This window comes from Bos taurus, chromosome 3 (assembly GCF_002263795.3).
Source record: "Bos taurus isolate L1 Dominette 01449 registration number 42190680 breed Hereford chromosome 3, ARS-UCD2.0, whole genome shotgun sequence".
Classification (NCBI taxonomy): Eukaryota; Metazoa; Chordata; class Mammalia; order Artiodactyla; family Bovidae; genus Bos; species Bos taurus.
Genome location: NC_037330.1, coordinates 22,853,588 through 22,878,223, shown reverse-complemented (window position 1 = coordinate 22,878,223; position 24,636 = coordinate 22,853,588). Strand labels below are relative to the sequence as shown.

The 24,636-nt window shown below is 42.0% G+C and overlaps 1 protein-coding gene across 38 annotated transcripts in view; it reads left to right on the top strand.

The window, feature by feature from the left end:
* Window positions 1–24,636, top strand: part of PDE4DIP (phosphodiesterase 4D interacting protein) — a 238,485-nt gene that overhangs the window by 187,327 nt on the left and 26,522 nt on the right. For 21 of the 38 annotated variants that reach the window (XR_233909.5, XM_010803130.1, XM_059885012.1 and 18 more), the window contains 7 exons: window positions 88–215; window positions 10,746–10,834; window positions 16,114–16,346; window positions 19,347–19,782; window positions 20,895–21,087; window positions 22,193–22,312; window positions 23,461–23,989. Coding sequence is in view for 37 of the 38 variants with exons in the window: in XM_010803130.1 (XP_010801432.1) it covers window positions 88–215; window positions 10,746–10,834; window positions 16,114–16,346; window positions 19,347–19,782; window positions 20,895–21,087; window positions 22,193–22,312; window positions 23,461–23,989 (1,728 nt within the window). In the remaining variant the exon portion in view is untranslated. Of the gene's footprint in view, window positions 1–87; window positions 216–10,745; window positions 10,835–11,114; window positions 12,822–16,113; window positions 16,347–19,346; window positions 19,783–20,894; window positions 21,088–22,192; window positions 22,313–23,460; window positions 23,990–24,636 lie in introns of those variants that run through there. The other 17 variants (XM_059885018.1, XM_024990000.1, XM_059885010.1 and 14 more) reach the window with 3 other exon arrangements.

Below are 24,636 nucleotides of genomic sequence, written 5' to 3'. Positions count from 1 at the left end.
ACACGACTTAGCGACTAAACAACAACAATGGACTCATTACATTGATGGCTAATTCATTTTCCTTCCATGTGTGGCATGTTTAATCAGCTCTGAGAGAGACCGAACTCTGCAGGTGGAACTAGAAGGGGCCCAGGTGATACGCAATCGGCTAGAAGAAGTTCTCGGAAGAAGCCTGGAGCGCTTAAGCAGGCTGGAGACCCTGGCCGCCATTGGAGGTGGGGAACTGGAAAGTGTGCGAGTTCATCACGAGCATGGCTTCTGAGCACTGGCGGGTCAGACTGCAGCCCGGGATGGAGACCCTTGTGTGCACTAACCAGAGAGCCCTGTCTGAACTAAACGGTGACTTACTAATGCTAGAACTGGTACAAGTAGCATCACCTACGAAGTGAAACTCACTTTAGTCTACCTGTATTTCACTGTTCGTAACTGTCTCTAAGTTGAATGGTGGAGGTTACAAGGTATATTTGCACACTCTAAATCATTCCTTTTTAGTTTCCTCACCCCTCCTTCCTTCTTTTCCCTTATCCCTTCTATGGGCCAATAAAGTTTATTCCTCCCCCACTTCCACAATCCATTTCATATATTCCATATCATGTCATAAATGCATGTGTGTGTATTTTTTTTGCCATTCGATCAACTCCTGCTCTTTGAGTGAGCAATTTTTTAATCAAAGGTTCAAGATGAGAGAGAGAGAGAATGAGAGTCTGTAAGAATGACTCTGCAGAAATGGTATAATCCTTAGAAGGTAATCAAAGCTAAGACTTGCAGTAGTAGACTGAAAGTATTGGGAAGGCCAAGTTAAAGAGCAGAGGCAAAGACTGTTAAAACATTTATAGTAAACCTTTACCTCTAATATTGTTTCAGAGTTGATTATTGAATGACAGTGAAAAGAGATTAGATGCAGGTTAAATTACATTAATTTTTTTTTCTTTAGATCAAGCGTATAATATTTAGTCAGAACATAACTTTAAGGAGGTTCCCAGGTCTTTCAGGGTCAGAATTCTCCACATAAAAGGATAATTTCAAATGTAATGTCCCCTTTCAAGTTCAGTATTTCACCAAATAACTCATTATGGTCAGAATAGCCTACTTCTTGTAATTTTTTCATTGGTAGTGGCACTAGTTGGAGTACTATATTTTTGACTTTTTAGTGCTTTTGCATTTCTCCATATTAAAACAACTAAGGCTTCTGGCTTTGATGTGTTTGAATAGTTTAGAAAGAAATGTCACACATCTTTCTAGGTTTTGGTCATTGTCCAGTGTTTTGTTATTGCAACATGATGGAAGTAAGAAAGGAGGCCCTTTAGATTATACTTCTGGTATCTTAAATATCAATGTAATTGCTATCTTAAATATCAATAAAAAATAACAGTAACCAAGGTTACTCTGGAGCTTTGCAAGCTCCTGAAATTTGTTATTTCTGCTGGGTATAATTTTCCTAGCTTAGAAGCTGAGGTTTCAGATTTTAAACATGGAATTTGGAACTAGGGATTGGGGCTCTTTAGCACCATAAATGGAACTGAGTACCCTTTCTAAACTACATGGAGCACAATGGTTTTTCTTTTTTCCCTCCCATTTTTTTACATGACATTTTACTTCTTTCACATTCATGTGCTGACATGGCTTGTTTGCATTCTAAATTCTGTCCAAGTTTCTGTAACCTCAGCAACACCTATAACAGAGCATCACTCTAACGTGGACAGGGAAGAAAATATTTTCCTGGAGAAACACCCTGGAATTCTCTGATTGAGTAATTTGCAAAAGATTGTTAGCCATAAGCTTCCTCTTAAATGGAAATGCTTTACAGTTTTAATGGGCTTGTTTTGAGGGGAAAAGGCATCATTTAATAAAGGAGATAGGAAGTATAAGTTGAATCATCCATTTTTTTCTTAGTCTTCCAATTTTTAGTGACCCATTCCTGCACAAAGCTTTTTGTAACATTCTAGAAGTAAAGAAACAGATAATCAAGCTGTAGAAATATCAACCCACCAACTAGCCTCTCATATGATTACAAGGCATTTAGGAAATGTCTTTTCTTATTTTTACTAATAGACAGTGGTGCTAAGTTTCCTGTTAAGATTCAGCCATGGGTGATATTTGGCTTCTAATGGCTCATAGAGATTACAGTAATTTAGGTCAGCTACTACTTCTGTTTCTGTCATCCTACAAGAGTAGGCATTTCCCTTGTTATCTTGAACAGTTGCTAAATGTTAGAAATGTTAAGGTAGTGGAATGAATAATGAGAAACCCAACTTCCTACCAAAAAATTAACAAAATACATAGATTGGGGGAGAAAGTAAGTGAACTCTAGTCCTGATTCGGATCCTGAAAAGATGGAGTAACTTGTTCTTTAGTTTCTTACCTTTGATATTGGTCCTTAGGAAACATTTTAGAAAGTTAAGGGATTTAGTGGCACAGAAATTAGAAGTTTGATCTTGATATCATAGATGTGACTAAAATCTGGTTCTGACTTTCTGGTCTATAGAGTTGGAATAAGGCTTGTGAACAGTGCTAACTGGAACAATTTTGTGTGATAATTTGGCATCTTCTTAGAGAATATGGTTCTAATGAATTTTGCTCTGTATCCCGCAGATAGTTGATGCTTTGGCCCCTTCATTCATATACTTGTATTTAGCATGCTATAATAAGATTCCACTCCCTCCTTAGGAGTGCAGACCTTTTCTTTTACTGAATTGTTCTACCTTTGCCAGGAGTTTTTCAATATTACAATAACTTTAGATAAAGCCTTGTGTGCTTATAGAACCTTATGTTTGAGGGGGGAAAAAGGTGAAATAAAATGGAGTTAAATTCTCACTCAGACTATGCTTAATTGGAAACAGAACTTAAATTCAGAAGAATCTGAATTTGATCGATTTGGTAGATTTGATAGTATTGATAGATTTGGTCTTTCACATATTTCCTTTCTGGTTGTAATGGTTGTAAGAGGTCAAGGTAATTGAAGTCTATATAGTTTTTAGAAACTAAAGAGTTGAAAAGGACCTCCAAGAAGATTTATATAATGAGTGAAATGGAAGTCCTTTTGATAGATATTTCCTTTAAACTCTTTTCTATTACAGGATTAAACTGTATCATTGAAGTCTGATCATTGATAATACCTAGTATAAATCAGCATTTTCTGGTGTTCTCTTTTTAACTATTTAGTCAAGTTACAGTAACTTTTTTGAAAAGGCCTGATGGGACTGTTCTAATATTGTCAGCCTTTAACTCTTATCCTTACCCCCCCTCCCACACCCACTTCTCTTCATTCATTTGTGGACAGCAGCAGTATTTTCATTTCTTCTACTTCCTCATTTGTATTTTTAAAAGATTTGTCTTTGTCATTATGTACAGTCAGAGATCTGTGAAAGAGCAAGAAAATCTTGACCTGAATAGGATAGTAGGTCCAAGCCGTAAATTTCCTGAGGAGGTTCTTTAGTTTATTCCACTTGCACCATTTATGCCTAAATGACCCCAGTGGCAGATTTCTGTAAAAGGCCTATCACTGTTATGCTTGCTTACGCTTCTAATCCAGTGTCTGGTTCAGAAGTTTGGCTCACAGCTTCAAAACAGTTCAAGAAAATTGATTTCAGTTCTCTCTGCTTCAGTCATCTTCTTCCTCTCTCTGCTTCAGTTGGATCTAGAATCCTCTGATTAGGACAAGGAGAAACAGAACAGATTACACTCCAAATTGCTCCTGTCATTGAGGAATAAGTGACCTACCTAAAATCACTTCCCTTTGGAGTGTAAGCCCTGGAGGAAACAGTTGTTTAATACCTTTGCTTTCTTTGAGCTAGTATTAGAAAATTCTGGTTCCTGTTGATATGATCAAGTTATTGTTTTCTGACTTATTGGTCATTTTCTTTCTTTTCTTTATTTTTTGAAGTCACAGAATCTTCATGTCCCTGAAAAACTCAAGTTGCTTCTTCAACTAGGGTCTCACTAGTAACTCTGCAGGTTTGCAGCCAATGTGCAGGGATATGTGACAAACTTCTTAGAGAGTAGGGAAGGAATATAGTGACTCACACACTTTTCAAGTCCGTTTTCCATCCTGCCTTGTAGAAATGGTACTAGAGGTGTGATAAGTGAAATTAGCTTTGTTTTTCAGATACTAATATCCTGTGAGACACAAACATTTAGAGAATTTTCTCTCATTTCTTTTTGTGGTGAAGCTCAGAGAGCTTTTATTCTTCTACCTTTGGTACTGCAGAATCATTTGTACTGCAGAAAAAATAGCTGGGGATATGGAGTTTATATAAGGCAACCCAATAAGAAAAACAAGGAATGAGTCCACAGGCCAGGACAGCAGAATAATTTCTGTGGGGTGATAGTTTCTGTTGTCTTAAAGCATTTTAGAATATGAATTTAAGCCACCTTGTCACTAGGCATTTGGAGCAATTAACTTTAAGTCATTTTTATTACAATTAAAAGACTATCATATAAATTGTAAGTAGTGTGCGTATTGACAGAAGGTAAGTCCTCAACTTCTTCCCATATTATCACTGAGCCAGGATAAATTTCCCAAATAAAAAATCAGTGTTTGTAATTTGCTTCCAACAAAGGATGGGAAGTGGAAGAGAGACATTAAACTGTAGCGCTAACAATACTAATTTTATCAGATTTCAAATAAGAGTAATTAAACTTATAAAATGATATACTAATTCTTTTTGCATCACTTTCCCTTTTTGTTATTTAAAGTCAAATTCCAGAAATAAAAATCTTTATCATACTGTTTTCTTCTTGCTAAAGCTGGAAGGATAAAATAAAAAATTCAGCAACATCAGAAAATGTTTGATCTAAAATAATAATGAAGAGTATGGTTGTTAAGTACATGAACCAAATCGACTTCCTTGTTCCCTTTGAGAACTCATGATTGTCTAGCAAATGCATGTAGATTTGTTTTTAGTGTATAACATGAATAGACAGTGCTTCCTTTTGCAATTACAAAATAATTGCTTTGAAATACCCCTCTCAGTCTGTAAACTTTAGAGGCATGTGTATATACAAGTATGTTTTATAAACCATGAATTTGTGTGTTTCCACTAAGTATGATCAATTTGATAATAAAAGCAGGTTTACTTCTTACCACTTAAAGTTTTGATCTTAGGGCTGTTGAGGAAAAAGTGATTCCTAACAATTTAGATGAAGAAGGAAGTAACATGTTACATCCAGTAACTGGGCACTAGATCCTCTTAGGCCTGTTTACCCACCAAAACAAGCTGTAAGTTTTCATTTCTTCATGGCACTGTGTTGTGTTAAACTGTGTTAACATTTGTGCTAGCATGGAGCATGTACTTTTCTATATATAAGTGTTAGAATTTCAGCTATTTTAGTTGAAACACAAAATTGTTACTTATCCAATAAAAGTATCAAAGGCCAAACAGTAATTATTTGGTTTCATTCTTAAAAGATCAATGAGAAAAGTAGAGAAAGCTCTTTATCTTTTTTTTCCCCTTATAGGAGAACCAGTCTATTGATGATTGTACTAAAACTCCAAGTTAAATAAGGCTCTGAAATAAGTGAATGCCTTTGTATTTATTTAACTAAAGGAAGGAAGCAGAAGAAACCTGAATTTTTCTACTCAAGGAAATGAAGCTAAAGAAACTGCATTAAACTTCCCCTAGAAATGTGAAATGGATTGCTTTACCTTAAAAAACCCTTCCTGCTCTGCTTGCTGAAGGAGAGTAGTGGAAAGTGGGATGAAAGTTTGAGGAGCCTATTGTTAGGAGCTATCCGGGAGATAGTGAAAGACAGGGAAGCCTGGCACGCTACAGCTCATGGGTCTCAAAGAGTCGGACACAGCTGAGCAACTGAACAATTGTTATGATGGGTGGTGCTGTCCCTGTGTATGTTCTGGAAAGGCCTGTTTCTTGTGTTCTTTGAGGAACAAAGAGATCATAGAAGGAAGAATTCCTTGACATTACAGAATTTTAAGTCACTGAAAACAGTTGCCTTCTGAATTATAAGCTTGTAAGCTGGAAGGGTACCTAAGAGATACTGTGATTTAAAGACAAGGATACACCATAAAGGAACTTGACTGCAGACATGTGTCCCCCCCACCGCCCCCCCCAGCTACTTTGGTTCCAATATTAGAATGTCTAGTTAAAGAATTTTATTTCTCAGGAGAAGCTTATGGAAGACTCTATGAAATCTTAGTTTTCTTATGGTTCTAGAAGGGAATGGATGCAGGTAAAATTGCAGTTTGATAGGAAACCTTTTTTCTTTGATCCTCTCATGTAGGATCTTAATATTTAAGTCATCAATAGTTGGTTCATGAGGTGAACAGGTGAAAGTTCTTATAATTTCATGGTAGAGTGCCTAAGAGTGAGAGGGAGGTGGGCCCGGAGGACATAAAGAGCCTGGCACTGAGGGAAAAACAGCCAGGCACTTGTTACTGCAAACTTTTTCATGCTATAAAGTTTAGCTCTTTAAATCACGTTTCAAAATTAGTCAGCTATGACTCTTGTGTTCTGAGTAACTTTATGGGAAAATATTATTCTTTTTCTTTTGGTTGCATATAAATGGCTTAAAAAGAAAAAAAGAATGACTGTAGAGTAGAATTTGGAGAAAATGGTCTTGTTGCAGCCCAGTTGGGGCTCATTACTGAAGAATTAAAATAATACTTCATGACTTTCCCTCAAGGCTTATTTGTGCATGATGGAGTTTTAAGGAGTTATTATTTAATGATGATTAATCCTATTTGTTAAAACACCTATTCAAGAGTTCATCTTAATCTACTGATCTGTGTTTTTTTCAACTGTCCTGCAAAGTAGGAAGAACTTAGAAGAGTGTTACCTCAACCCTCCATAGTGAGCAGCGAAGAGGTAGACTTAAGATCAAATAGACTTAAGATCATCCCCTTAAAACACTGTTGTTTAGTCACTCAGTTCTGTCTGACTTTTGTGACCCCCATGGACTGTAGTCCACCAGACTCCTCTGTCCGTGGGATTTCCCAGGCAAGAATACTGGAGTGGGTTGCCATTTCCTCCTCCAGATCTTCCTGACCCAGGGATCAAACCTGTGTTTCCTGCATTGGCAGGCGGATTCTTTACCACTGAGTGTTCTGTTGAGTACATTTAGGTTCTATGCCCTTTTTCAACTCTCTACTTTCTAGCACATAAACCAGTTTGCCAATAATATTGTAAAATAGTAATAATAAGGAATATACTGAGTGTATGCCAAGCACTGTTTCAAGCACTTCAAAGGCACCAAACCCTTTATAGCTGAAAAATGTATGGAGTGGATATTACTATTAACCCTAAGAAGTGAGAGAACTAAGTTATGGAAAGGATTTGTCTAAAGGCGCATAACTAATGATGCAAGCAGAAATCTAACCTAGACAAACTGGCTCTAGAGTCCATGTTCTCAATAATTATGCCATCCTCAACTTAAAAAGCACAAAAGTATGACTTTTTGCCTCTGTGATAAAAAAGACTTTATATTTTCATACCACTTAAATTTTGCCCAAAGATTTTAAAGTATTGTATTTAGAAGTTTATTTCTATGTACTTTATAGAGCCAGATAGTTGATAGAAAGTAATGCTTCAAGAGAGGGAAGTTTTGGTAGCACCTCCTTCTGTGTGATTCAGGGCCTTGAAACTTGGGAGAACCACAACTTGAGAACTATTATTGAAGCCTCAAATAAAAGTTTTTAATACAGTTTCCAGTCTAACATGTAAAACTTACCCTGGAGATCGAGAGACAAGGTAAATTTGAAAGAACAGATTCTTAGCTTTCAGTAGTTCTAAAGGTGGCAGAACATTTTAGTTCATATTTATCAAACATTAGCAATAACTTCATCAGTATAAAGTATAGTACCTTTAAATTAGAAATTTATAGTTCTGAGAAGTGTTTTGTTGCTTGGAAAAGCTTAGAAAAGGGTATTCTCCACAAAAGGGAAGTTCTTACTGTCATTTTTAAAACCAGGAATGGTAACAGCAGAGGCTTGTCTACTGTAAACTTACAGGTAGGACTTTGTGCAGGATAACTTATTTCAATATTTTATATATATATATATGTATATATATATATATTTTTTAATTTACCCCTCAAACAAACACATTCAAAAAAGCCTTTTGCATTCAAATTGGTAAATGCTGAGGTACCCGTCAAGCTGCCCTGAAGGAAGTACCACAGACTGCTGCTGCTGAGAAAATGAATAAGGAAAACAAAACCCCTATGCAGTAGAGTGTCAGGATGAAATGGGCATTTTTGCTTTGTCTTCGTTTAACTCTTGATGAAGTCAAAATCATGGTATCCTGCCCCAGAGTGAATTAAAGAGAGAACATTATTAATAGAAAGGCAGATGTGGCATCAGAAAGGTCGACAAAGGAAAGTCGAGGGCAGAAAGGGTTAGACAGAAGCCTTCAAGGCCAGTGACAATCACCCTTTCTAATCTCCACTTACCTTACTTCTGGAATCCTGTACAGGAATCATCATAGGATGTGGTATGGTGGGGGTGAGAATCCTGACCTCATAGAGCTGAACTTTCTTCAACCACAGGATTATTCTTTTCAACACTCAGAAGGGAAACAATATGAAAAGTGTGTTTTTTAAGTCTGTCACTGAGTGGAACAATTCATTTTCTTTGTAGAGAAAGAAAAAAAGGTTCTGATCTCTATTGTTCAGGGAACAGTGAACAATAGTGTTCAAAGTGAGCATAATACACCATAGTTGTCCTCAAGTGAATTAGCATCCTGGGTTCAATGAGTTCCCAAAGCAGCCACAGCTTAGGAAGTGTGTTCATTCACCTCTAGAAAACCAGCGTCCTGAATGAGATGGTTCTGGGGCTGGTTTAAAAAAGTAAGTATTGGAAATCTCTATTGTACAACAGTCTGCCACAGAGCTCCAAAGATGCTGGGTGGTAAAGGTGTCTCCTTGTGAGCAGGGCTTTACTGAATAGGGTACTGCCTTGGTCCGAAGTGAACACAGCATTCATGGTAAAGATCAGCAAATGAGTCATAAAATTAAGCTGTTAGGACAACATGCTTTTAGTACTTTTTCATGAGATTGGCCGGGGCCATTGCAAGTACCCTGGCATAACCTTGCAGATGCCGAGAGATGGAGTGTAGGTGTGAGCTGGCCTGCTCATCTTACTTGTAGAGGGTAGTGAATGCTCATTATTTATGCAGAGCCTTTCATTCATGGTGTGCGAGCTCAGGAGCAGGTTCTCTGCTCTTGGAGGAGGAGACAAAAATCTGATTTGTCACCAGAAGGAACAGTGAGTGGTCTCTGCCTGAAAATCCAGAGACTTGCCATCTTGGCATGGCTCTTATACAGGGCTAGCTACAGCTGTGTAACTGTGGTCAAGCCACCTAATCTCTGAGGCTCAGGTTACTCAGTGGCCAGAAGAGGAGTTGTAACAGGTTGGTTTCCGAGGCCAAGGTCAGAACTGGATCTCAGCGTTCTTTAACTTGTGCAGGTTCTGTAAGACCCAAGGAGTATCAACGATACATTTTCTTTGAATTAATTATAATTATAATTAATTATAAATTCCTACATTTTCAGAAGAAATCAGTAATGTGAGCGATAGGTCTTAATCTAAAATTTGATGAACAGTCTTATTTTTATAGATGTGGAGAAGAAGGAACACCCTATATTTGTGCTGTCTGAAATGGCAGCCACCAGCCAAGTGTATGACTATTTGAATTACATTTAAAAGATAGACAGACAAAACATTGGGACTCTTATAAGAAAAAAGCCTCATGAAAATTCTTTTAAGCAGTATCCATAGTTTCAGATACAAAATTATGAAAGTGATTCTTTGTATTGCTACTAATTCTCTCAGTGCCATCCAGAATTTCTTCAAAAGGATTAGACATAACAGGATAATATTTTTAAAAAGAATATTTTACTTTTAGATGTTTGAAAAAAATCATTTCCTCGGGCTCAGTAGCCACATGTGAATAGTGTCTACTGAACTGAACAGCAAAGGCATAAAATTGCAAAAACTTGTGTTGGTCAGCACTGCCCTAGACATATATCTAGATCATGAACTGCAGCTACTTGTCCCTTGGTGTGGGGCATAGATGTTTGTGTCCCAGGGTGACTGTGTTCATTTTTGGTGAGTGAATGAATGGATTAAATTCCTTTTAGACAAAATGGTGCGAGAAACCCTTCAGGCACAGGATGTTGGCATTGGACAAGGGTTTAGGGGCGATGGGAGGAGGGGAGGTAAGAGGAAGGGGTTAGGAAACAGCTGAACCATTCTCGGCCCTGGAGCTGGACTAGACCTCAGCTGCTGTAGGACACGAGACCCTTGCAGGAAGGTTCCTCATCGAGGTAATCACCCCACGCACGACTGATCCCAACAATGGAAACGTGGGAGGAGCAGGGCTGCCCCATCCCAAGGAAATCGGGGACCCTCTCTGCACTCAGTGGTGGGAAAAAGTTGTCGCATTGGGTCCATGTCACAGTAGGGAAAATTATTACATAGTGGCAGGAAGGAAATAATTCAGGCTTTCTGGAAAGAAGTGAGAGGGGTAACCACTTAGTCCTGCAGTCTAACAGCTGTGCAGTTGAAGCCAGCTTACCTTTTGAGGTTTAAGCTGGAGTGTTAGTAACAAAGTATCAGTGATGACTTTTCTACAGTGTTGGTGCTGCCTTCCCTGTCTGCCCTTCTGGCAAGGGGACCACTCTGGGGGGAAAGGAAGAAATCAGAGGCAGATGGCAAAATGAGTTTAATCTAAGCTGCTGTCTGGAAGGCACCTGCGAAGGGAGTCACCTTTCTCTTCTGGACCCACTCCTAGGTACAGCTGCAGGGGACGACACGGAGGATGCGAGCACGGAGTTTACCGACAGTATCGAGGAGGAGGCTGCACACAACAGCCACCAGCAAGTAAGTCCAAGCTAAGTCCTGGGGTCCCGGGGTGGAGGGCTCAGAGCCCTTCGGGGACTGGTGGTCTCCTGCAGCCATCGTGGGCCTGGCATGAGAAGCTCTCTTTGTGCATAAACCACTTCCCTGTCTTCTTCCTGCTCTCCCCAAGCTTCCCAGCCACCTTTCCAACCCCCATTCTCACTCCATTTTTCTTTCCAATCCACCCTTTTTGCTCCTTGTATCTTGTGCTCCTGCTCCCTGCCCCTTCCTGCCCTCCTTTGCCCCTACGTACCATCTATAGCTATAGCTTCAGAAGAATTTTTACTCACAACAAAACCATGGACACTTACCATCTTGGGCTTTTGTAACCGAAACACATCCCAGAAGACAGTCACCAAAGGGCCACTTGGGGAGGTGGCAGGCCTGGCCCCTGCTTCAGGAGAGTGCTCTCTGAGGAACTACAGAGGACTGGAATGCCTCCAAAACCAGGCTTATTCTCGGGGAAGTCTCACTATATAAAAGAGAACTTTGTTGGGCACTTGACTGCTCAAGTGGTGATGAGTCAGTGACCAGCAGATGACACTTCAAGAGCAAGCCCTGGTCGGACCTCAGAATGTGGTACCCAAGGCTGAAACATTGTTCTCATTGACCAGCAGTGAAGGTGTAACCAGCATTTTCTCGAGTTCAAGGGTAGAATGTCCTGGACTTCAGTCACCGAGAGTGATCCCATAGCATCCACTGGAACGCCTCTGTGTCTTCACCTTGCCCAGGGACATTTGGCAATCTCATGTCCTAAAGGGAGCGGTCGTGTAGATTTTTTCAGGAGCAAGTGGATCATTGGTATCTGTCGTTCTGCAGAAGCAGCTGGGCGTTTCCAGAGAGAGCTTCCTTGGAGCAGTTGGGAAACTATGGGGGAAATGAGCCTGCCTCTCCATCTCCTGCACAAGAAAAAGACGAGGCATGTCTAATAACCCTACAGAAAGACCCACTTGAGCAGGACCCAAACCTCACAGGATTGGGCCCAATCTTTGACTCTTGAGGACATAAGCAGTTGTCTGAAACACCTCCCGTTCTCAACACAGTTTCTCTACCTTCTACCAAGACCCCCTTTGTGTTGCTCTAAACACACCTGGCCCTAACTTATCCCTTGAGTTCCTGCACGAGCTCCACTTCTCTTTTTGCTTGGACAGCTTGTGAGTCCTCCTAACCAATGCTTGTAACTTTAATTATGTGCTCGGTTGCCCCTCTGGGCCGATCCCTCGCCTCACCTCTCACTCCCTGATTGCACTGAGGATTTTGGGTGGGAGAGAAGGGTCTGCAGGATGTGAAAATATCTACTCTCACACGGAGCTTGACTGGGATGTCAGCTGTTAAGCTGACACTGATGGTTATTAACTTCAGAGTATATGAGCAGGAGCCACAGATACGGAAAGAGTCAGATGTGGTCCAAACTATGCGTGATAGTAGGGCTTCTCCACTCTGATTCTCAGTTATAGGCAGACTGGTTTGTAAAGTCACTTCTTCCTCAACCTTCTTTTTCCTATAGCTGAGAGTGGAGAAATGATCAGACTACATTTTGAGGTCAGTCCAACCCTGGAATAAATTGTTACATTGGGGCATTTGTACTTGCCTTGCAGTGTCTTCCCTATCCCTTGGCATGTGTTCAGTTGCTTCAGTCGTGTCCGACTCTTTGCAACCCCATGGACTGTAGCCTTCCAGGTTCCTCTGTCTATGGGATTCTCCAGGCAAGAATACTGGAGTGGGTTGCCATTTCCTTCTGCAATCACTTGGCATAGGAGATACTTAACAAATTAGACAAGTATTTATCTGTTGGATGAAAGAATATCTTGGGTAAGCACTGTTTTTCTTTGCATCTCCTTTCCTTGAGAGTCAATCTTCAGTTCTGGGAAGGAGGTATGTGAAATCATTGTAAACTTACAGCAAGTTTTCTGAGGGTTGTGGGCGTGGATCTTCTGCTACCAATTAAATAAAGCTTGTTTTGTCATAACTGTCTTGTGTCCAGATTCTCAAAAATGTATCTGCTTGTTTCCAGGGAACTGGTCCCTTAAGGTTGTGCTCTGAGCTTCTCCTAGTTATGTCCTTGGGAGTAGACCTTATTCTCAACACCAAGCTCCCTTCCTGCCTCAGGCATACACACACTTCCCCTTATACACATATCCATCCAACTTTATGTTCCTTTTAAGGCAAGAACCAACTTTTGGCCAAAGCATATTGCTCCATCTTTGTTTTTGGACTCACCCTCCTCAGGAAGTTTCAGGTCTGGCCATAATGGTAATTTCCCCCAGGTATCTCTCACACAATTCCATTCTCAATCAAATGTAAAGTCTATAATACCTAGGAAATTCCTGTGAAAGAAACTAATCATCATTGTCTTTCTTCATTTGAACTTTTGCAATAGAGAAAACTAATCAACAGTCACAAATGCAAAGGAAAGAAAGGCAGTGATGAACTTGAAAAAGGGTCACTTTTAATACCTTAATGCTGTCTGAGAACTGAATACGTTGTGGGAGGTATGGAGCAATAGGGCTAAAACAAAGCCATTCTATTCAAATAAGAGATCAGGTTTGCACATTGACTTCTGTGGGGCAAATGGAAAAACCAGCACACCAAAAAGCTGAAATATAAAATGGAAGCAATAGAACAGAAAAATTAGGAAATGAGAAAAACAACAGCAACAATAATTTATGTGATGTAATTAACAATAGAACCACAGGATTCATACCACTATTGCATACACTGACACCCTGGGGTTTTGCTTGAGGAAAAACAATAGAAATATTAGCTTCCCATAGATGATAAAGAAAAAAATAATTAAAATGCTAGATCCAGAATCACTTTTCATGCGTTTGCATTTAAAATTTAAAGACAAAGCAGTCAAAATAAACTCCCTTGGACATTGAAATATCAAAAGTCAGATTAGCCTGGGAACAAATCAGATCTCTGTTTTCTCATTTAAAAGTAAGAAATCAGACCAGATAAACCATATGGTCCATTCTAGTGTTGACATTCCATGGGTCTTATTTTCCCTTTTTAAAGAAAGCCACTGTATTTAAATCAATAAAAGATAACATACATCCAGAAGGCACTGAAAAAATAGATGGCATCATTAAAATTAGACATTATTTTTAAGCAGAAGGAACCCTTAAGGTTTCCCTGGAGTAGGAAATGGCAACCTGCTCCAGTATTCTTGCTTGGAAAATTCCATCAAGAGAGGACCCCTGTCTTTGGGGCCCCAAAGAGTCAAACACAACTGAGCAACTGAGCACCTTTATTAACAGCAAGGAATAACCGTGTCCATATGCAAGGCCGATGGCAGTGTTTATTTTAGGTGAGTTAGTTGCAAAGAGCTTATGTAGAAAGATAATGTCACATAATTCAAATGAAAGGTTAGGTCATAAGCTTTCAAAAGTGGTTTTATCCAGTCCTCCTCCATTTTGTCCCAAGTGCTTCGTGGCACATGCAGGGATGGCCACCAGTCTAAGCCTGGCAGCAGAGCCATAGAGACATTCTCAGGAGCCTCCCAGATCTCAGGCTTACAGCTGCAGGTGGGATTGGTGCTGGGAAATGAGCACACGTGGGCAGCTTCTCCTTTCTTCCTGGAGAGGGCAGAACTTGCACATCTCTTCACAACCTCCAATGCTGTGCTACTAAACGCTTTACACATACACGCCATGAATCAACCCCAGCACGCACCTGAAGCCTAGATTTTAGCATGCTGTTACGAGGTCCAAAGCAACAGTCAGTGGCTTTGAGCCGAGCCAAGCAGATCTATTAATCACTGATTCATTTAAGCTCCTCTGAGCCCTGTTTTGTTCAATATATTCCTGATCTAATTGAAGGAATCAAGAATATAATTAATTCTACAAGTCATTCCTAATCAAGTGGCCACTACATGATTTATGGAGATGCACATAAATATTTTGATAATGTTGATGATTGTAAGTGGTTCTTCATAGGCAGAAAGAATTTGTGACAGGTACAAGTCAGTATATTTATAGAGAGAAAACATGACCCAGAAATAGCTGTGTGGAGAGGTGGAAAATTGGGAGGTCAAAATCAATTTGAAGTTAAGCAAAACCCCAAAATGCTGCCGCTGAAAGGAAAAAGAAGCCATTATAACATTGGGATATAAGATTAATATTTGACAGGCAAGAAATTCATGTACTAAAATAATTGGTCATACACTAAGTAGATTATCATACTTGGGTTTTGGTTTCTTTAAAGAGCATGATGAAAAAGCTGGAGAGGCCCCTAAGACAAACAGTAAAAAAGTTTAAAGGTTAAAAAATTGTTATTTGAGGAAAAAACCATACAGTCTGCTTTTGTTAAAATCTTAAGGAGTAACTTCAAGAGTATCTTCAAAAACCAAATTGCTTGGAAATTGTTTCTGTTTGTTTTCTTCTCACTTGCTTAGATCTGTAGACAGAGTTTGGCTGGCAGCACCAGCACAGAGTGTTAGCCAACAGGGAAGGTGGTTGCTGGACAGGTGGCCTCATTTTATTTTATTTTTAAAATATTTTATTCAACTTTCTGTTTTATATTGGGGTATAGCCAATTAACAAGGTTGTAATAGTTTCAGGTGGACAGTGGAAGGACTCAGCCATACATGTACATGTATCCATTCTCCCCCAAACCCTCCTCCTATCCCATCCCATCCCATCTAGGTGGTCTCAACTTTAACTTCTCGCCAACTATAGATTGTGATTCTCCTGCTGCCAATGAAATTAGTTTCTTTGTCTTACCTGTAACTCCACCCATACCCTATTTCTCTGGTTATGACTCCTGAGTGCCCAGATCCTTCCTCATAATCATCCTTGTCAGAGTCTGAGTTACAGGCCCAGCCTCAGGCTCTAAGCTGTGGTATCTTAGCCATGCTATTTGCAATCAAGGGCTTGAGTGCTGTGGAACTGATGAAGTTTTTGTCTTGTGAGAAGGCTCCCAGGGAACTCTGTCCCCCAAGAAAGAGAAGAATCAAGAGCATCCACACTCTCCAGTTCTCTTTAAACCTCGTCTGTTCACATTTGTTTTAAGTTTGTTGTGTGCTTGTGGTTTTTCCTCACCCACCTGCTCAATTTCTTCCTGCTGCCCACGGCAAAAATTCTCCCTGCTTGTGTGGTGCGTCCTCTCACCCAACCCAGTCTCCAGGGATCCCATGGTTGGGAAAGTCCTAGGAGGGAGGTCTACCTTTTTAGGTCCCTTTAAAGGCTGCCTTTGTGCTCTGATGTTCCTCATAGATCCTCTTAGTGAACTAACTTCTTTAAACCGTGGTTTTCTTTCAGCTCATCAAGGTGGCGTTGGAGAAAAGCCGGGCAGCTGTGGAGACCCAGAATGTGTCTCCTGCTCCTCCCACCCTGACAGGAGGGGACGGTAACAGGGGTCTTCAGGAGGAAATGCTCCACCTGAGGGCTGAAATTCACCGGCACTTAGAGGAGAAGAGGAAAGCTGAGGGGGAACTGAAGGAGCTAAAGGCTCAAATTGAGGAAGCAGGATTCTCCTCTGTGGCCCACATCAGGTAGGATGTGCCCCAGAGAAGAGGAGCCTGCTGATTGAGAGGCTGCTGTAGCCAAGGGACCACATTGCTGCAGCCAAGGAATTCATGCCACCATGGGGCTTCTTGGTCCACATCCCAGGCTCCATGCATGCATGGTTCTACAGGTTCTTAGAAAAGCTAATAATACTAGATAATGCATGTGTGTGTGTGTGTGTACGTGCTCCATGTCTAACTCTTTGTGATGCTATGGACTATAGCCCACCAGGCTCCCCTGCCCATGGGATTTCCCAGGCAAGAATACTGGAGTGAGGGCCATTTCCTCCTCCAGGGGATCTTCCCGACCCAGGGATCAAACCCGTGTCTCTTGCATCTCCTGCATTGGCAGGTGGATTCTTTACCACTGAGCCACCTGGGAAGCCCTGAATAATGGTGATTATCAATAATTACCATTTGAACTATTCAAATAAAGTAAAAGTGAAGCCGCTCAGTCGTATCCGACTCCTTGTGACCCCATGGATTGTAGCCTACCAGGCTTCTCAGTCCATGGGATTTTCCAGGCAAGAGTACTGGAGTGGGTTGCCATTTCCTTCTCCAGGGGATCTTCCCGACCCAGGGATTGAACTCCGGTCTCCGCATTGTAGGCAGACGCTTTACCCTCTGAGTCACCAGGGAAGCCCTATTCAAATAAATCTGTTCTTAATTTAATATAAAAATGCCCATTTTCTGCTATATGTATGACTGTCACAAGTGGAAATCTCCCAGTTGTATGACAGGTATTGCTCTTTTGAATTGACTGGAATGTGTAAGGAATCTCCTGCTACCCAAGATGCTTCACTGCTATATGCAGAACCAGAACAGTCCATGAGGAGGAGGGTTTACACAGAGCCTCCACTCATCTTTCTCTCAGCAGCACAAATCCTTAAATTGTGGAATAACAATTTTAATAATCTCTGTTTTATTTACTTTGCAAAAGTGGGAAGTAACTTATTCATTGGCTAGAATGGCTCTGCCTTTAATCTTTCCCCTCGCCCCCCAAAGAAGCTTGGAAAACATGCTAATAGCATAGGGATAATCCACTCACTCATTTGTCCATAAGGGTCACAATCCTCATGGCCTGCTGTTTGAACACAGCTGTGCAGATGAACAGCTCCTAATCCATACCCTATAGTTCCCATGTCTATTGTATGCCACTTAAATGTCCCTGAGTCATAGAATAATATTAATATTAGTACTTTGACATCTAGCACAATGTACCTTTTACTGTTAAGGAACCTCAGGCCCAAAAAGTTCTAGCAAACTTGCTGAAGTTTGCATAATAGTCCATGGCAAGATCCCTGGCTCCCAAATATTAATTTCTAAGCCTTTTCTCCTATATGCTTTATCGAACGTTTTTTGAAATTTTCATGCAATCATCCTTTGTTCTGGTTCTTTTACTCTGAATCATCATGATATTTCTCATCTTAAATTCTACTTAAGCTAAAGCTTAAGTTTGATTTAAACTTCATTATGTGTAAACTTTGTTGTGCTATCATGGGTGAGAACAGTACATCTCTTTCAATCCCACAGCTGAATATAGAAGGACCACTGATACTGTATAAGATTGACTATGTAATTCGTAATTCTATGTAATTCTCTTTTGGGAAGATTTCGTTGAGCATTGCTTTTGTTAGTTTGTATTGTGAAAAGAGCAGGGTTTTCCCCCAAATACAAAGTTATGACATAACATTAAATATTCTTTATACCACACATGTGCCCCTTTCGCCCCTTTCTTTCCCTGTTACACCTCCGTTTTAGTAAAATACCTGTTCCCCTTTTCTCTGTTGAGGAAACTCTCACAGTCTCTCTGATTCCTGTGTCCTAAACCACGCTCACCCTTAATTCACTCTAGACAAGCTCTGCTCTATTCCAAAACTTTAGGATTCTGAGAAACGCAGTGTAGAGGCACAGCCAACTGCTGGTCCTTCAGGCTGTGAATCAGCTACTTCCTTTGTCTCTCTGGTCAGCAGTTCTCAACTTAATGTGCTTAAGAATCACCTGTGGAACTTAAATAAAATGTGGATTCTTAGGCCTTAGCCCTAAAGCTTTTTAAGCAAGCACCTCCTAGGATTCTGCTGTTAGTATTCCTCAGGTCTGCAGTTGACAAGAGCAGAATTCTGTAACTTCTCAGTTGCAGACACTGAACTAACCATAGCACTTAAGAATTTCATGTAAGCATCCAGTGGCTCCACTAAGTCAATGAAGTGAATTGCCTTTTTAAGTAAATTGCCTTATTAAAGCCATACTTTTTATTGCTTTCATCCAATCCTAGTAAAGGATTTGGTGGGAGGAAAAGCTGCAACCAGAATATCTTGGTGAAAATTAGTTGTTTAGCCCATTATATCTTCTCAGCAAATATGAGTATTCTATGTGCAGCTGGCACTGTGGAGGCTCTGGGGACACTGGGTGAACAGGACAGACAGAATCCCTGCTCTCATGAAGATGATCTCCTACAAAGGAGCCAGACAGAAAGCAACTAATTAGCATAAGTACATTTGACTACAGTTCTGGTTAGTGTTGTTTGTTTCTTCCGTGTTCCTGGGTCCCAGTTTCTCATCCAGTAGTTGAAAAATGACTGATGATAATTAATAGAACTGTAGTCTACATAATAATAAATTTATCCCAGGCAATGTCCTTTTTAATTTTTTATTAACAGTTTAAGTATCCTTGTTTATTCTACAGGCCACTGAAAATTAGAACATGAGGTTGCAAACATGGGTAAAGACAAGTAGACTATGTGTCTTGAGTCCAAGATTTTTAGTGATAATGCTGCCAAGTATTTATGGGAGTGTGGGGAATCTCCTGCTCTTCCTGAGCCTTGATTTCTTTGTATATAAAATAAGGGATGTTTTAATAGGTCTCTGAAGTCACTTCATGTACTGGGTTGTCTCTGAGTCTCTGATGGACTGAGTTGTGGGTTAACCGGGCTCTTAGGAAATGAGGCCAAGACCAGACCCGGCCCCTGACTGTGTATGTTTCTTGCAGGAACACCATGCTGAGCCTTTGCCTTGAGAATGCAGAGCTGAAAGAGCAGATGGGAGAAGCAATGTCTGATGGATGGGAGATTGAGGAAGACAAGGAGAAGGGCGAGGCGATGGTGGAGACTGTGGTTGCCAAAGGGGTTCTGAATGAGAATAGCCTTCAGGCTGAATTCAGAAAGGTCCAGGGAAAACTGAAGAATGCCCGCAATATCATCAGCCTCCTCAAAGAACAGCTGGTGTTGAGCAGCAAGGAAGGGACTAGTAAGCTTAATCCTGAGCTCCTTGTGCACCTGGCCAAGGAGATCAACAGAATGAACACAGAGCTGGTTTACTCTCCTGGAAAGCACCAATGCCTAGAAGAGGAGGGTGTGACCACAAGGCCGTGCCCCAGACCCCAGAGCCTTGACCTTGGGGCTGCCCTCACAGTGGATGCTCACCAAGTAAGTATGGGGTTAGATGAAAAGCCCTTGGAGAAAGGCTGGAAGTGTCCGGTTTTGCCTTAAACAGGTCTGCCCTGTGGGTCAGGAGGTACCACGGGAAGGGCACCTTTGCACCACAAGTAGTGGTGATAATGTTCCTCTAACATCCAGCCTTTAGAAAGGTTTCTTTTATGATATTATCTCATGAATATTACATGAGTAATTAATTTTCATAAATATTTGAGTGCTTAATTTTCCAGGCAAGACACTAGGCACTGGAAACAGGCAATAAGACTTCATCTCTGCCCTTCAGATATTCAACATGGTGGGGAAAGATGGCACAAAACCAGATCATTTCCATAGGATGCAATATAGAGCCACACGGGGCTTTAAGGCAGCCAGTCAGTGGTGTGTAATGACATCTCTTACTTATCACTGCTGTGTACTTCACAGCTCAGCACAGGGGTCTGCTCCTGAGCCTCAGAGGAACTGTCAGGATTCTCTAAGGGGAGGGGGTTGAGCTGCTGCTGCTACTAAGTCGCTTCAGTTGTGTCCGACTCTGTGCGACCCCAAGACAGCAGCCCACCAGGCTCCCCTGTCCCTGGGATTCTCCAGGCAAGAACACTGGAGTGGGCTGCCATTTCCTTCTCCAGTGCATGAAAGTGAAAAGTGAAAGTGAAGTCGCTCAGTCGTGTCCGACCCCATGAACTGCAGCCCAGCAGGCTCCTCCGCCCGTGGGATTTTCAGGCAAGAGTACTGGAGTGGGGTGCCATTGCCTGCTGAGGATTAGGTAAAATGGATTGCAGAGGACTGAGAGAACAACTGGGTAGGAATGCAGGGAGAGATGAGTGGGGGTTTCCACCCCTTCTCTTTTCAGCCATTGAACAAACATTTGCTGAGGGTTCCTCACAGACTCAGGTGGCACTGTGCTGTGTGCTGTAGCAACAGAGATAAATAAAACATCACCCCAGCTCTCCAGGTGCTCAGTCTGGAAAGCAAGTAGCTGCCAAGTGGAATGAGGAGTGTTACGACAGACACATGGATGAAGTACACAGGGTTCGCAAGGCGAAGTGGCCACCACTGCCTGGGGAGGCGCTCAGATGGCCCTGACTCTGTGCTGGCTCTTTTCACAGCTGGATAACCAGCCCCAGACCCATGACCCTGGGCCGCAGTCAGAATTTAGCTTCTCAGGATCCACGAAGCACCTGCGCTCCCAGTTGGCACAATGCAAACAACGCTATCAGGATCTCCAGGAGAAGCTGCTGATATCAGAAGCCACTGTCTTTGCCCAGGCCAACCAGCTGGAGAAATACAGAGTCATGTTTAGTAAGTCTTAAGTTCACCACCACCTGTCTTCTTCCTGAGAAGTTCATGCTTTGCAGACTTCACTCTTCTTTCCCAGTCTCATGGCCAATTTAATCCTGACTATGACCTTAGCACTGTGGAAGTGGATTGTTTTTGTTATTTAGTCACTAAATCATGTCCAACTCTTTTACAACCCCATGGATTGTAGCCTGCCAGGCTTTTCTGTCCTTGGGATTTTCCAGGCAAGAATACTGGAGTGTGTTGCCATTTCCTTCTCCAGGGGATCTCCCTGACCCAGGGCTTGAATCCACATCTCCTGCTTTGGCAGGTGGATTCTTCACTGAGCCACCAGGGAAGCCCATGGAAGTGGATACTTAACTTCAGTTTGCAGATGGCAGAAACAAATAAATGAATAAAGCAAGTTTGCAGTGACAGCATAGGGAGGAAATGAGCTAACATCTAGCTTCACTGATTTCTGGTACAGTCAACAGACTGCCTTACCACTCTCAACATATGTTGATTCTTTCTCTTCTGCTCCTCTTTGCACCACAGTAGACTCTTCAAAAATGTACCATGTTGTTGGTCTAGAATCGGTGCTTTCTCGTAGAACTTCTGCAGTGACATAAATGTTCTGTATCTACGTCACATGTGGTTATGGAGAACATGAAATGTAGCTAATTCAATTTGAGGATTTAAAGTTTTATTTAACTTTTATCAGTTTAACATAAAACAGTCACGTTTGTAACACTTACAGAACAGTGCAGATCTTGGTGTCTTTGAACCTGAGTTAGTTCTGCTCCATCCAAACATTCCCTGAGCCCCACGAACAAAGCATTTGCTAGTTTCCCTGGGGCTTGTAGAGCTGATAGTATACAGTGTCTGACTTAAACATGTCTGGTCCCAGGGAAGCCCAGGTTATCTGTAGGTAAGCTCACCAATGGGGAACAAGCTCACCTGGTGGGGAGGGCCTGGTGCCTGGAGCAGGTGTTTCTTCTCCCACCTCAGTCCAGAGAAGCATCTATCCCACTCGGGGTCTGACCTCCCCAAGGGCCAGGGTGCATGCTGCTGAGGATGAGTGTATGTGGGAAATTTCGATCCTCTGTAGCACCCCCGGTCTGTCCCCAAGCAGGTGGATCGTCGGTGAAGCAGGACAGCAAGCAGGTGCAGGTGGACCTCCAGGACCTGGGCTATGAGACCTGTGGCCGAAGCGAGAACGAGGCTGAGCGGGAGGAGAGCACCAGCCCTGGTGAGAGCTTGGGTGTGGGACTCGCCCTCCCCCACTAAGGGCAGCCTTCACATTTGGGTGCTGCTGGCCAACCCCACATCTGATGAGGAGCAGGGCTGAGGGGTGCAGTAGACTGAAGGGGACACAGGACAGAGGGGGACAGAAAGTTTGGAGAACTCATGCCCAAAATGAAGCTGAGAGTGAGTTTGAATTTCTACAATTAGTTTTCAACATGCTGCCTGTTTAAAGAAAAAATTCAGTGTGAACTTTAAAAAAAGATGTTCCATCCAACTGATTATTTCAGAAAAAATACTGTGTATGTGTTAGTCGCTCAGTTGTATCTGACTCTGTGACCTCATGGACTGCAGCCCACCAGGCTCCTCTGTCCATGTAATTCTCCAGGCAAGAGTACTGGAGTGGGTTGCCATTCCCTTCTCAAGAGGATCTTCCCAACCCAGGGATCAAACCCAGTCTCTTGCATTGCAGGCAGATTCTTTACTATCTGAACCACCAGAAAAAAAAAAAAATACTAAAGTCTATTTATTAATGAGAAGATCAAATGAGCTTTGAGTGAGTCAGTGAAAGTTGCTCAGTCATGTCCAACTCTTTGGGACCCCATGGATGATACAGTCCGTGGAATTCTCTAGGCCAGATCACTGGAATGGGTAGCCTTTCCCTTCTCCAGGAGATCTTCCCTTCCCAGGGATAGAACCCAGGTCTCCCATGTTGCAGAAGGATTCTTTACCAGCTGAGCCACTAGGAAAGCCAAGAATACAGTACTGAGTAGCCTATCCCTTCTCCAGCGGATCTTCCTGACCCAGGAATTGAACCAGGGTCTCCTGCATTGCAGGCAGATACCAACTGAACTATCAGGGGGATATGCAAACTGAACATCTAAAAAAAGTGTTTTTCTGTACTTTAGCTATAGGGACATTCACCAAATTGAAATTGAGGAGAAAAACACTGAGTAAAATAGAAGGTGACCACACCTGACTTGCAGGGCTCTTGGAGGACAAGAAATACAGCATATGGAGGCCTGCATAGTGCCAGCACTGAATAAAGTACTGCTTTAACTTTTGTTCTAGTAATTATTGTCCTCAAGACCTTGAAGGGCATGGCCTCAGCAGCATGCCCAGCTTTACTCAGGAGGATGTCTTATCTTTTCTCAGAGTGTGAGGAGCACGACAGCCTCAGGGAAACAGTCTTGATGGAGGGGCTGTGCTCCAAGCAGGGACACCTGGACTCCACAATGACCAGCCCCCCTGGGAAGAAGCCCCTGGAGAGCCAACCAGGGAAGCAGGAGGAGCTCCGGGCGTATGGAAAGTCAGAAGACATCTCTGTCCTACGTAAGGACATCAAAGATCTGAAGGCCCAGCTGCAGAACGCCAACAAGGTCATTCAGAACCTGAAGAGCCGGGTTCGGTCCCTCTCAGTTACAAGCGATTATTCATCTAGTCTGGAGAGACCCCGAAAGCTGAAGGCCGTTGGTGCCCTAGAAGGAACTTCACCGCACAGTGTCACTGATGAGGACGAGGGGTGGCTGTCTGATGGCACTGGGGCTTTCTACCCTCCAGGGCTTCAGGCTAAAAAGGATCTGGAGAGTCTGATCCAGAGGGTGTCCCAGCTAGAAGCCCAGCTCCCAAAAACTGGAACGGAAGGGAAGCTGGCCGAGGAGCTGAGATCTGCTTCGTGGCCTGGGTAAGGAGGGTGCTCTGTGGATCACTGCTTGATTGAAGATGTCTAAGTTTATGTGTGAAATAGGGAAGCCCAGGCAGGTAGAAGAGAGAACCCATTGGGGCAGTCAGAGAGGACCTATTTCAATGGTAGCCCTGGGTGTTAAGAAAGGACACATGACCCCTGCTGGGAGATACCAGGTCCCTGGGATTTCCTCTTAGGAATGCCTTCATACAGCGACCAGACATACAAGTAGTAAAACTGGAGGCAGACTTCCTGGGTTTGAATCCTAGGTCCAGTACTTACAGGCTCCTTAGTCTTCCTGAGCCTGTTTCTTTATCTATTAAATGAGGATAATAAGAAAACCTATCTCAAAGGGTGGTTATTAGGTTTAAATGAATTAATCTATGTGCTTATAACAATGCCTAGAACATATTAAAGCTCTCAACCCTATTTGCCATAATTATTATTGTTATTAATACTTCGTGTTGAAAAACACTGGACTAGATGTCCATCTCAGTATCCAGGTTATCTATGCTGAGTAACAAACCACCCCAAAGTAGGGGATTCAAACAGTAATTTATGTGGATTGGCTGGGCTTAGTAGAGGTAGCTCTCACTTGGGGTCTCTCATGCCGTCAGATGATGGCTGGGGCTGGAGTCACTGAGATG